At 43.9% G+C, this 14077-nt stretch overlaps 1 protein-coding gene across 1 annotated transcript in view; it reads left to right on the top strand.

Moving 5' to 3' along the window:
- Nucleotides 1-14077, top strand: part of Sorbs1 (sorbin and SH3 domain containing 1) — a 118937-nt gene that overhangs the window by 11695 nt on the left and 93165 nt on the right. Inside the window, 2 exon segments of the mRNA XM_048807048.1 lie at nucleotides 8623-8649; nucleotides 8763-8875. Coding sequence (XP_048663005.1) covers nucleotides 8623-8649; nucleotides 8763-8875 — 140 coding nt within the window.

Raw genomic sequence — 14077 nt, 5'->3', positions numbered from 1 at the left:
TGGCATGGAATAAACCGTTAGTTGTTAGCTGCTGTTATTAGATTAGGATTAATTGGGCGCCTCTGATCAGGGCTTTTCACAGCCCAAGTATTCTGGGATCAGCAAATGCTGACTTTGTGGTTCCATGGGCAGTAAGTTTGGGGTGGGGCAGCCCCTCTCTACTCTGTAGGGCTGTGGTTCTCATGCTGTTTATCAGAACTACCTGGGGTTAAAGCACAGGTTGCTGGGCCCCAGTTCAGAGTTTTAGATTCTTGCTTATCCATGTGAAGTGACAAGTTCTTAGGTCATGCTGATGCTGCTGGCCCAGGGACCTACATTTGAGAGCTGCTGCTAGGGGATGGAAGTTTTCTTTTTTTCTTGAATGACATAAGAGAAATTGAAATGAGGAACTGACCACTACTCCTTTGGAACCAGAGAGGAAAGGAAGTAGGAGATGCAAGCCCTTTTGATACAATACGAGGCACGTGTTGTGATAAGGTGGAATTATGCAGGATGGAAATGGTTAGTGCCCAGTGTCCTGAAAACTGACTTTCTTTCTGTTCTAGCTACCTATAACAGGTGCTGAGGTAGATACTTGAGGATAGGCCAGGCCAGGGTTGGAGCACAAGCCCCTTAATAGTAATGTTGGTACCTGTGGAGGGCTTCTTTCCTATAAGCCCAGGGAAGGGCACTAAAAAGTGATAGTGGCTTTTGGGTCCTGTGCTGACATCTAATTCCTGACCCAGTGCAGTTTGCTACTCTCTTCTCTAGGAAATGTAGGGGCAAGAAGAAGAGGTAAAAATATTTCTTTTAAGGTTCAAATCATCCTCTCTGGGCCTGAATAGGAAGTTACAGCTCCTAAGCTGGAGGGCATGTTGGTAAGAGAGTACCAAGGGATCCAAAGAGAAAAGCCATTCCTGCAGCCCCAGGTCCTGCAGGATGATCTTAACCTGGCCCATCCTCAGCCCTTGAGTGGGGTGGTGGAGGAGAGGGATCCTTGAGCTCCCTCTAGTGGTTGCGGTGTGGCACCAATGTAAAGCACAAACGTTCCTCTCCACCAAGCGCAGGCTTGTGCTACAGAACTATGTGTGGACTGTAGGGGTTTAGGAAGTGCTTTCTTGTCCTAGAACATTCTGAAGCTTATGAATTTATACCAACTAATTTTGGTGAAAAAAGATTCCACCAAATCTTTACCAAATTATTTTAAAATGCTACTTGGAAGAATTGAGAGAGAGCTATCAGTCATGTGCACCTTACAGCAAATTCATCTTAGTATTTTTCGCCTGATAAGTTGAGATCACTGAATCCAAATGAGCAGCATATGTTCATTCAGCATCATGTGTGTGCCAGATCCTAAGCACATCATGGGAATTGTGATTAGAAATAGAAAGAAGAGAGAAGAGAGAAAAAAAGGAAAGAGTAATTCTGGGTGCTTAGCAAGGATAAAAGGCAGTTTATTTCAACAGAAGCGTCAGGTGGGGCTTGTGGCCAGCTACCCTGCTTTCTGGCTGTGGGTAATTCACAGTGATTTTGAAGCCCATATAAAGTATGAGGAACTTGGGCAAGATGCTTTCCAAGCCTTTCTAGTTCCAAAATACACCATGACCTTGGAGAATTCGGAAATTAACCCAGCACAAATAGAATCCTATTGACTGGGTATAAATTTAAGATTGTACTCTTAGGCAGTTTGTATGGAAAGGGACAAGCTGGGTTTGAGTAGAGGAAACAAAAAAACCACACATCCTTATTAAAAGTACAAAGCAGGCTGGAATGCGCAGACGCTGGGGAGTGAGGTTAAAAGAGGATATGACCGTAGAGATGGGACATTTAAGCATGGGGATCTCGTCCTCATACCATACTGTGCAGGGGCTGGCATCCTGCAGGCTCTGGATTTTGGCTGTGTCCTCATGGCTTCCTGCCCTCCTCTCATTCCTGCCTACTCCCTCCTTTTGAACCTCAGTGTGACAACTTGCCAGCTCACACCAGTCTGTCTTGGAGCCTGGGAGCCCCTGGGTCTTGACTGGCCTCATGAAAACACTTAATCAGTATTTGCAGACAGCATGTCCAGCCTGGACCGGGAGACCAAGTGTGAGGCAGTGAGTGGCTCTTGTCAAGGATTGGGCCTGCTTCCTACTCCCAATGCCTTTGGATACCTGATGTCAGATGGCATCCAGCTCCCTCCCTTATCACCAAGGCCAGTATATGTCCCCCAGCTGCTCTGTCTGCCTCCTCTTTGCTTTGTTCCCTGGATTTACCACCTTCTTACATCCCAAGGTCTCTAAATTGCTGATTATTTGCTTGGGCTACAAGCTCCAGTCTTGAAGTGTCCCCCCCAGGAGCCACATTTTAGAGGTACAGCCTATTTTCAGTTCTTGCTCCAACTCCCTCATCCTGGGAGAGGTGGTATAGCCCTGGAACATGGAGCCCTCGGTCAAGCTCAACTCTGCTGCTTACTATCTTTGTGATATGACCCAATCAGTCAACCTTAGAGGGCTTTGGTTTTCTCATCTGTGAAGTGAGGATGATCATAATAGAGTTGTTGGGATTCAATGAGCTGTTTCATCTCAAGCATTCAGCACAGTGCCCAGCCCATGGCAAATTGTTCTTTAATGGTAACCGTTCTAGTTACCGTAGGTCAGGAGACTGCTGAAGAATTGAAATAATTTCATTTTGAGGCTATGAGGGCCTGGGCCAAGTGTTGGCAGCAGGGATGAAGAGCAGGGTAAAAGTGTACTCAGGAGGGTAATAAAAACAGGGTTCAAGGAGAGATAGGGCTTGGTGCTAGCTAGCAGGTGTCTTCCTTGGTTTTCTGGGGCAGGTGTGGCTCTCATGGAGATGGGGGATTTGTGAAGGAGTTGAAAGGAATGTTGAAATTCGTTTTTAGACATGTTGAGTTTCCTGGCAAGGGAAGGGCTTCTAAGAGAACATTTTTAAAGGGAACATGGAAATTTGGGAGTGCAAGGTATGAATTTGGGAATCATCTGCTTTCAAGCAGATGGAGATATCCTCTACTTCCGAGCATGGAGGTATCCTCTGAGGTGGAATCAGAGGACAGGTAGCGCCCTCGTAGATGCTCAGTTTAAGCCCACTCTTTAGATTCCTGTTTTTGAGTGGTAGCTGGATTCCAGGTCCCTGACCAAGGCTTCCTGGCCAGTTTCCTCATCTCTGATCATGGACATTGGTTTTTGGATCAGAACCATCTAAAAAGAATGGCTATAATTCTAGTACTGACTCTATGCCCCTGGAAGAAGCTTCATTACCTTATCCTTACTTCCTGAACTCATTGCCTGGACAGATCTGTGCATTGGTTCTATCAGTTCAGAGCGACTCCACCCATGTCCCAGGTTGTAGGGTTTTTGTTCAAGGGAGGTAGGGAGCTTGAGGTGGTGTTGGGTGCAATGCCAGGCTCCTGTCTGGTGTAGCTTGAAGATCTTTTGGCTTGATAGGTCAGTTCTGACTCAAATGCTAAGGTCCAGTTCAGCTCTTAGCATTTGTAAATTCTATGTCAGTTGACCCCAATCCTACTGCCTGATTCTTCACTACAAAATTAGTTTTGACATGAAGATTTGGGGACCTAACAATCAACTCATTTCCACTGATTTGACTCTCACATTTGCTCTCCAGATAGGCAGTAGCAGAAAAATATCATAAGAAAATGGACATTGAAGCAGTTAAAGATAACCCCACCCCCATTAAACCAGAGTGGGTTTTTATGAGTAAAAGTGTGAGAATTAAGCCAACAGAATTGGAGGTGAAAGTTTCCATGAGAGAGCACCCTCACTTCTGACACCCAACTGCAAATTCAAGGGATTCCCCAAATGACCATCAGGTTCAGTGAAAATGCTAGAAGGACTCAGGTAACTCACTGCAACTATTATACTCACAGTTACAGTTTGTTACAGGGATAGGGCAGAGATTAAAATCAGTCAAGAGAAATGTATAGTGTAGAGTGTGGGGCAGTTACAGGTTATGTCCCAGCATCAATGTATGACAGTATGCTGCGGGATATTGCCAATCAGAAAGTTCACCCAGGCCTTTGTGTCCAGAGTTCACACTGGCATACTCCACTGCCCACCTGGCAGATCTCAGTCCCCACCTCATTAGAAGGTGGAGCTGCTGTTGACTCCAAGGCCCTGCCCCAAATTACATTACTGGTGTGGCTGAAAGCCGTCAGATAAACAAAGATGTTCCTCAGTTGTGAGATTCCAGAGGCTTAGTGTGAGATGACCTCTCAGAAGCAGAGGGCAAAGCCTGAACCTCTTTTTGGGGTAAATTAAATTCTCTATTGTACATCATGAATAAAAGAAAATAAGGCAGGAAACATCCTTAGACCCATATTTAATACCTGTCACCTACCTCTTGAGTATTCGACCAGAATACATCAAAACGGTCTCAGTAAAATTATCCTAGGATTCCAAGAACTGATAATCCAAAAAAAAAAAAAAAAAACCACACGTGGGCATACACACACACACTCGTCAAAATGAAATTAGCACAGAATAAGATAAAAGAAAATATCAGGAGGCTCATAGCCACAGACCAGAAAAGATTGTAAATAAAGACCAGTGGAAGAAAAGATATGGCAAAATAAATTATGTTTCAAATCTTATCTAGGACCTAACTCCGAAGCCTCTGTACTACCTAGGGAGCTCTGAGGTAACATTTATTGGAAACAGCATTTTGACACTTTCTTTAATGAGGAGTTAATAATTGATGATTATGTATGGAAAATTTCATCCTGCTGCACTCAGGCACCATTGGCCCTGGGCTGCTTTCTGCAAGACGAGGTAACAGGTGAGGGAGAATGAAACATCACAAATGCTCCTCTCCTTCAACAAGGGAGAGAGAATCACCTAAGAAGTCCTGGGAACTGCTATTTGAGGCCAGGGTTAAAAGAGCAGTTTCAAAGATTTGGAATGAGAAGGAAAAAAAGGTAGGATCCCCAAAGATATTATGTTCATGAAGCTATTTATCAAATGGCAGAGATCAGTAACTCTATGTAGATTTTCTTCCCCTTATACTTTGGATTCTAATTTTATAAAGCACATGCTTCATGCCCTATACTTTCATTTAGTCCTTATGACTCAAGAGAGAGTCTGTGTCTGTTTCACAGGCGAGGCTTGTCATCTGCTGCAAGGATGTACAGTGAATAAAACAGGGCTTTTGTGATACCTAGAGGTTTGGATGGACAATCATACTTTAACTTTCCATGACAAATCTGTTTGCGAGTGTCACTTCAAGAGAACCAACCTAAATGGGAACCAAAAAGTGGGTGAAATATTATATTCCCAAACCCATATACAAAATTTACATCCTTCATTGAGTAGCCCCTCAACCAGAACCTGTTGATACTTAGCATATACATAAACCTAATATATTAAAAAAATGACCTGACAAAAGTAGATAAGGATATAGTAATTTAGGCCTGGGGATGTAGCTCAGTGGCAGAGTACTTGCTCAACATGCTCAGGACCCTGGGTTCCATCCCCAGCAGAAGAAAAGAAAGAAAGAAAAAAAAAACAATTTAGAAAGAAGTTGGGATGGTAAAAATGATAAAGTGAGGAAGGATAGAGGGCCATTGTCACAGTGTGTCACTTATGTTGGAGGGCCTGCCAAATAGAAGAATTTCTTTGGGCCAAGCACCAGTAAATGTTAAATGTGAACCCTTCACATTCACATATCTGATCTCTGGATCCTTAGCAACCCTATGAGGAGCACCTGAATTAAGGATTATGTTTTGTACATGAGGAAAGTGAAATTTGGTGTAGTTTAAAAATTTATCCCAGTCATAGAAGCCAGCATGTTATAGTAATGTGAGCAAAACACAAGTCCTGTAAATTTCCTGACTTTGTGGTTGTGGCAGAGAAGACAAATAGCTATGAATCCACAGGGAGTGGCAGAAATATAACAGGCAATTTGTGAAATATAATTAAGCCTGGCATGGTGGCACACACCTACAATCTCAGCTATTCAGGAGGCTGAGGCAGAAGGATTGCAAGTTCAAGGCCTGCCTCAGCAACTTAGTAAGGCCCTGTCTAAAAATAAAAAGGACTGGGAATGTTGCTCAGAAGTAGAATGTTCCTGGGTTCAATCCCTAGTACCAAAAAAACAATAAAATGTACATATAAAGAGTATACAATCAAGTCATTTTGAGGGCAGAGAGAAAAAGGTAGATTTCAGGATAGTTTGAGTGAACCTTGTGTCATTGGTTCTTGTAGGCTGTGGACCACCAGCCTCATCATCCCTGGGAACTTGTTAAAAATGCAAATTCTTGGGTCTTACCTCTCTCACCCATTGAAATCAGAAAGGCTGGAAATGGGTCCTAGTAATCTGTATTTTAACAAATCTTACCCATGCTTCTGATGCAGGTAGATCTCTGCTGTTAATGGATACAAATCACTTAAAATCTTTACCCTTGCCTTGTCTTGCTCTGACACCACATATAAAACATACTCCTTACTTCCTCATATATAAAACATAATCCTTACTTCAGGTGCTCCTCATAGGGTTGCTAAGGATCCAGAGATCCTAGAATGTAGCTGCTTTTTTGTGTCTCATGATGAGGTTGGTGTCTGTGGGTGGGGGCAGGATACTGCACTTGAATTCTGGAGACCTGTGCTGACTGCTTTGTCCCTTCCTATGTGAGACTGTGAAGCTTTGGGCAAATCATTTGTCTAGTTTTTGTTATCTCATCTACAAAATAGGGTGATTATCTACCTTCCAGAGTTGGCATGTACACTAAATTAAATAGTAAATAAGTGTAAAAGTATCACAGTGTCTGGCACTTAAAAGGTATTCAGTAAATGTTTGTATCTCTCCACTTCATATCTGGAAAGTCCATCTCTGGTCACTAAGGGACCCACGTGGAAATGGAAGCTTGGGCTGCGAGAGCTACAGTATTAGTCCCCTCTTTATCTCTACATAGGAACACATAAAGATGCAGCCAGGGAGAAGAGGGAAGTTAAAGGATTGGCTCGATTAGGGGTGGGCAAACTGTGACCATGAATAAAATCCAGCCCACACATGTTTTTATAGCCTATGAGTTAAGAATGGTGTTTGCTGTAACTGATGTGATTCTGCAATCTGNCAAAAAAAAAAAAAAAAAAAAAAAAAAAAAAAAAGAATGGTGTTTGCATTTTTAAATGGTTGAAAGAAAATTCAAAAGAAGAATGATATTGTATGCTACATTGATAATTGGATGAAATTCAAATTTTATTGTCCATAAACTGGTGTATTGGGTCACAGCCATGCTCGTTCATTCATGGGTGTCTGTAGTTCTCCTTGTGCTATGCTTTGATAGCAGAGTCAGGTACAGATGGAGTCCTTTATATGAAATGCTTGGGACCAGAAGTATTTCGAATTTCACATTCTGGAGTATTTGCATATGAATAATGAGCTATCTTAGGGATGGGACAGGACCCAAGTCTAAACATGAAATTCATGTGTGTTTCCAATATGCCATATACATACAGCCTGAGGGGGATTTTATACACTATTTTTTAGTGCTCCTGTGTTTTGACTGCATCCCATCACATGAATTTTCCACTTGTGGCATCACATTGGCACTCAAGAAGTTTCAGATTTTGGAGCATTTCAGATTTTTAGATCAGAGATGCTCAAACTGTGGCTGTGACTGAGACCATATGACCCACAAAACCTAAAAAGTTTATTATCTGGCCCTTTAGAGGAAGGGTTTATAGAGCCCTGGGCTAGCTGGAAGATAGAGTATCTGAAGACAAGAAGTGATGCAGAAGGTGATGATAAATAGCAAACATTCACCGAATTTCACCAGGTGCTGTGCTAAGCATTTCATGTGCTTTATTTGATTATTGAAGCGGGCATATCATTATCCCCATTGTTTGGAGGGGAAAATTGAGTCTCACAACTTGCTCAAAGTCACAGAACCCATAGGTGGCAGAGCCAGGATATGGGGTCAGCCCATATCCCAGCTGAACATATAGTCACTGCATACTATTGCGTTGTGGAGTGGGTGGCTCAACCAGAGAGAGGTTTATGGATTCTGAAGTGCATCAGGCAGTGGCTGGAAAGGCTGAAAGGCTACAGTGGTACCTTATAGCAGGATAAACACTCAGGAAAGGTGATTGGGTTTTAAATGTTAATGTGGCTTATTTAATCCAAAGAAAAGCAGGCAGGGACAGAGAAAAGGTTCTCTCACAGCGGCTACCTCTGGGCGTAAATCATGTTCTACCCAGCAAAACCACCCCTGGAAAATGAGCCTGGCCACTTCCTGTGCAGAGGCTGTCAGTCAGCCCAGTCTTCTAGTGAGGAGTGGTCATTCTGTGCCCACAGCAGGCCTGAGGAAGGGGAGCGAGAATTAGTAACTGGACAGTAGAGAGTTCTGTTGCCTTTCTGTCTGTAAAATAAGAATGTCAAGGAACAATTGTTTCTTCATTCCTGTGAATGTGAGCCTTGTGTTTTCAAAGGTCAGCGCCTGTGAGCACATCATGGTTTAGAGTGGGTTCCTATGGTAATCAGGCCATCGTGACTGAGGGCACTTTGTGTCAGACAATGGGGTGCTGGATTTTCGCCCTTCTATGTAGCTCATGCTTGTTTCCCGCAAATGTAACCATTTCTGTTTTTCCCCTTTTCTTCTTGCTTTCATCCTTTCTGCCCCACACATAGGTCTGGAGCCAGAGAATTCTTCAGCAGGTATGCTTTCTCTTGTACCCCTACTGTCTCTGCCTTCCACCAGGGACCCCTGAACTAGAGGGGAACTGGGTGTGTTCCCTGAATGACAGTTTGTTTCTCCCCCCGTCTCTCAGATGAGTGGAGGCTCTCTTCCAATGCCGATGCCAATGGGAACGCCCAGCCCTCTTCACTTGCTGCCAAGGGCTACAGAAGTGTGCACCCCAGCCTTCCTGCTGACAAGCCCCAGGTAGGCACGTGCCCTCGGGAAGGGCGGGAGCTAGCCAGTGGTTCTCCAGTCTTGTAGCCTCGTGTGTGTGACTTTCTGCTTGTTCAGCTGGACCATGGAATAGGGTTCAAGGTCTTTAGCCAATTCTGGAAAGGCTCTGCAAAGACCAGAGTTAGGAGATTTGGGGCCAAGAGGAGCAGAGGTATTGGGATGAGGTTGTTCTGAACTAGGGTATTGGAAACGGGTCTGATATTTTCTAAGTTTGATATGTATGTGAAAATGTCCTGAAAGATGGAATCCATTCAGCCTTGAATAAGAAGGAAAAAGTCTGTGCTTGTTTTTAATTTATCTTTCGAGTGTAATAGTCAAGAGAAGAATACTTCTTGAGTTTATTTCATTCTCTAGAGTTGGGGCCGTAAGAACTCCACCAACTGTGTTCTTACGGATTGAGATCAGCTAGCTGTGGTCAGACACAAAAGCTCTACCCTATAACAGGAAATCCCCAAAGAGTACAACTCGGAGTTGGGATAATTTTGTTTAGGTCATTGCACCTATGTGGTTTTCCCTGTCTTTCCTCTTTCCCTTCCTATAGAACTTTGCCATTTTGATGAAAAGGATGACTCTTGTAATTCAGGTGATCTGTGAAGAATGGTTTTACATACAGGAGCCACTTCCATAGATGAAGTAGTTTTTTTCTCTTAAAGGAAGTGCCACTGCTCAAAAGATACTGCATCTTCCCTCTGAAGATGCCCCCAGAGCTCAGAAGGAGCCTGGAACTTCCATAGGTCCTTGCTAGTTCCCTCTCCTTTCTCTGGTGTTCCTCTGACTTCTGCCAGAGGATGTAAAATTGCCCTAGCCCCTGTAATGAAACCAAATCAGAGGTGATGTCCTCCTCCTTCTCTGCAGACCTCTGTCAGCCTGGGCCTACTGTTGGTCACTTGTCTACCTTAGGTACTGAGCAGCACCATGAAGCTTTCTGTTACTTGTTATAATGTGATTCTCAAGTACAGCATGTCATTCAGGGTTCCTAGTTAGAACCCAGGAGCTGCAGGTGTGCCTGGCCTCCTGAAGTTCTCATTAGATACAGGGACTTGGGAGGTCAGTTGTTTGGTAAATGACTTGCCCTGGTTTTCCCATTTCTGAAAACTTTCTGAGTATATACATATGGTGCCTATGGCAGACATGCTTCATTCTCAGCTCCCTTTAGAATGGATACATCAATCAGCCGAGCGTGGTGGCATACACCTGTAATCCTGGCAGCTTGGGAGGCTGAGGCAGGAGGATCACAGGTTCAACAACCAGTCTCAGCAATTTGGTGAGGCCCTAAGCAACTCAGAGAGACCCTGTCTCAGAATAAAAAATATAAAAAAGGGCTGGGGATGTGGCTCAGTGGTTAAGTACTTTTGGGTTCAATCCCTGGTACCAAAAAATAAGAATGGATGCAGACAGTACTGATAATTCAGAGCAAATCTGGAAGCACATCGTCATTTTCCATCAGTGCTTAGACCAAAGGGTAATTCAGTCATTTATTTTGACTTTGTAAATACCTCTTCTTAAGCAATCATTTTAAAAAACATGGGAGATAAAGAGAAATTCCTTTAAAATACATTTATTTAAGATGGCTTTATTACACACCTCTGTTATATTCAGATCACGCTGTTAAACATTGCCTTCAAGGAGTTCATAAGATTGAGCATCTATGATAGCTCCACAATTAGTGTATTTTTTATTGGTCACTAGGACTTCTTAAAAAGAACATGGGAAATGCTGATGGTAAAGGCTGATATAGAGGCTTTATTCTGCATATTCAGTATAAAATTGTCCACTTAGGTCATGCATAACTTTTTAGGTTTATTTTATGAATAATTTCTTGACTCCATAGCCATTGCCAGAGATAAAAGTATGCACAGGATTCAAGAAAGCTAAGGTGGGCTAGGCTGGGCACTTCCCAGGCTTGGATTTAGTGAAGAGAATTCTCATACCTCTGTGGGCCTGCATCAGCAGCATGAGAGTAGAGTTGAGTCTAGAAGACCACAGATGGGAATCCTGTGTCCTGCCAGCCTGCACTTGCTGCATTCCTCCTCCAGATCCAGGAACAGGGAAGCAAGGGTCCCCCTCATTGACATCCTCATCATGGTGGTCCCCAGTGGAGGTGGGGATTAGCAGTTTGGGGAACTACAAAAACTATAAACATTCCAAAGTTTTCAAGAAGCCTCATTTTTTTTTTCCCCCACTGACCTGCCTTGTAAAGAGATAAGTAGAATTTCATTAGTAGCCACTTGGGCAGGAATGCAAACTGCCTGTGTGGTTCCTACAATGTTTACAGTAAAATGAAAAGTAGTTCCTTTGAGTAAAGTCACTGTGTCTCTTACCCTCCTTCTTTAGGGTTAAAAGAAGCTCCAGGACAGGAAGTCCTTTGGCTCTGAGTGCATTGTCCACACTCTGGGGAAGCATCCTCTACAGGGTCACAACCCTGGAGGGCTCGTGCCTGATGTAATGCAGCTTTGTCACCATTTATGGTCACAGCTGAATTAAGTTAAGACTCATTGAAAAAGTAATTTCTATCTTTGGAAGAGAAGAAATCACATGTGAGACACTCGAGCTCAAAGTAAAAGTAAATCTGAACCCAAACCCAAATGGCCTCTTGCTTACTTCCTGACAACCTTCCCCATCAGTCCCTTTGGTATGTGCTAGTCCAAGTACTTTGTTTCTGGAGAGCATCATCTGGTCTGTAGAGATGCTCCAACCTCCCATCCAAGTTCACTGAGCCAAGTGAATTCATCCGAAAGTTTTTGCTCTTGCTGTATACCAGAGAGGAGCTGTTCATTTTATATTTTCAGCTGGCATAAATAGCCAACTCCCCTACCACTGGCATGAGTACGCAGTAGACACAACAAGCATTGAGTTAGCTAAGAATATTCAAATAGGTGCTTCTAGGCCCAGATTATTTTTAATTTGAAAATTGAGTTTAAGGGATAGGCTGCTTACTCTTTTGGAGTTTCTATTCAAATCTAAACTCAAAAATTTTAAAAGATTTCTCACCCATTCACCCTGTCTAGCATCCCTTCCCCTTCCATGTACTCTATAAAATGTAAAAATAAAATTTAAAACGAACCCAAAATAGACCCATGCCCTTGTATTCTCCTAGTTTTGAGTCACAACTCATTTATTAGATATTTGCCAAGCTCTAATATCCCTCACCTGTGCAATTTGGAGGATGGTTTTCTTCTAGTGCTGGAATATCTGTAAAGATGGGGACCACTGAAGATAGTCTAGGGACATGAGCTTTCTTCATCTCATGGCCTCATTCCCCATTGAGTCACAGGTTGAATGTTAGTCTGGAGAATCACCCTGCTTCCTGGCCATCTGTTCCCTGAGACTTAGAGAGGAGTGGTGTTGAGTGGAGAGGGATGGGATGTGAACTAAATCTCTGTGTCTCTGAAACTATAACCAGAGACCTGGGCTTAAGCCATGATTCTGAAGTTGACCCCTCAGCTCTAGGATTATGCATTATAGTGGGCTGACTAGGGCTTGAATTTGACAAACCAGACATAATTCAGTCCCATAGGCCAATTATTTTGGTGTCCTTTTCTGTGCACATCACAAAAGGGAGACTATGTGCTTTGAATCTCATGCTCGTCTTCCTTCTTCTGGGGTGTGTGTATGTGTGTGTGTGTGTATGTGTGTGTGTGTGTGTTGCTGGGGATTGAACCCAGGGCTTTGTGCATGCTAAACAAGTGTTCTACCACAGAGTTACACCCCCAGTCCCTTCCTTCTAATAATTAGTTCCATTAGATTGTTTCCTCTAAGGAAAAAGCCCATGTGGATTCACAGTCCTCAGCATTCTCTTCTTGGTGGGCTTTAATTTGTTATCCTTAGGGAATGGAGGACCAACTCCCCATGCCTCAATGAAGACATTTGCCTCCTGGGAACACAAATAAGGACTGCTCTTCCAATTCTCCTTTTGCTAAGGGAAAAGAATAAAAGGCACTTACAAGTGTCTAACAAATATAAACTTTTAAAGATAAAGGCTTCAAGAGAAAAGTCTAAGGGAATGGAGGCTAGAGACAGAAGGGGGCTATAGAGCTTCCTCCATTGACATTTTGTTCCTTGGGCAACCCTCCTTGAATCAGGAGGTTGACAAAGATGCAGCCAACCAAGGACTGGTGTTGGGTATGTTTAGCCTGTTGTGTGCTGAGCTCAGCCTCTCTGGATGTGAGCCAGGCCAGCATTCCAGGTGAGTATGAGCCAGTCCTTGGCTTTGTCCAGAGGAGAACTGTGGGCATGAGGAGGAGACTAACCTGAAGTTGTCTAAAAACATGTCCAGGGATTTTTGTCTTCAGGTCATGTTATGCTGTTGTTTCTAATGGTCATCCTTTCCATCTCCCCTCCTCTTTCTTTTTTTCCCTGTATTTTTATCATGCCTTGAAAATACTACCAAAGGTTCTGTCTCCCTCACGTCCTCCTCTCCCTCAAGAGAACCGCTTTGCATGGCAGCCCCCCACCATCCGCAGTACCTACAAGGATTCCCTCTATATGAGCTCACCAAAGCCTTACATCCCACCCAGCACCCCCAGCCAGCAGAACCCCTCACCTCCCCAGCCTGTCTCTGGCCCTCTGACAGCTAGATTAGTTCCCAAAGATGTGGCGTGTCCTGGTCCTTTGCTTCTGGGTTCCACATTCCCCAGTGCTTCATCCCGACCCCAGCACCACTATGCAGCCACCAGGTTAGTTTATAGTAAGAATGTGAGCTCTAACCCACATCATGAGGCTGTCGGGAATAAAAAGGTCAGCAGCTTATATGTACCCAGTTTATCCAATAACATTTGCCGGGCGGCCTTGGAAAACTGTCCTGTTGCACGTGACCCAGCCAAAGACACTCCCTTGGAGGCTGCAGGCACCCGAGCACCAGCCCCCAGCCTTGTGCCCCGCACAGCCGGCACAGGAGAACCACCCCCTGCTCCTTCTCCTGACCCTCCCAAGCTGTTCTTTGACATCCATAAAGATGCCGGTAATCGTGGCGAGAGTCCTTCCATGAGGACTCGGGCTTCGTTCTCAGATGCAGTGAGACCATCTGTGCTAGGCCCCCAGGTTACCTCTGATCCCGAAAACCAGAAGAGCAGAGAACCCTACCTTTTGCAGCCGTGTTATCCAGCCAAGGCAAGAACTTAGGAATGTTTGTGTGTCTTCTTCACTGTCTCTTGAAACTGATGCGAGCAGTGC

The sequence above is a fragment of the Marmota marmota genome, unplaced genomic scaffold, assembly GCF_001458135.2.
Source record: "Marmota marmota marmota unplaced genomic scaffold, marMar, whole genome shotgun sequence".
In the NCBI taxonomy this organism is placed as follows: domain Eukaryota; kingdom Metazoa; phylum Chordata; class Mammalia; order Rodentia; family Sciuridae; genus Marmota; species Marmota marmota.
Note: the sequence above shows the minus strand (reverse complement) of the source record. Positions and strands in the feature narration are given on the sequence as shown.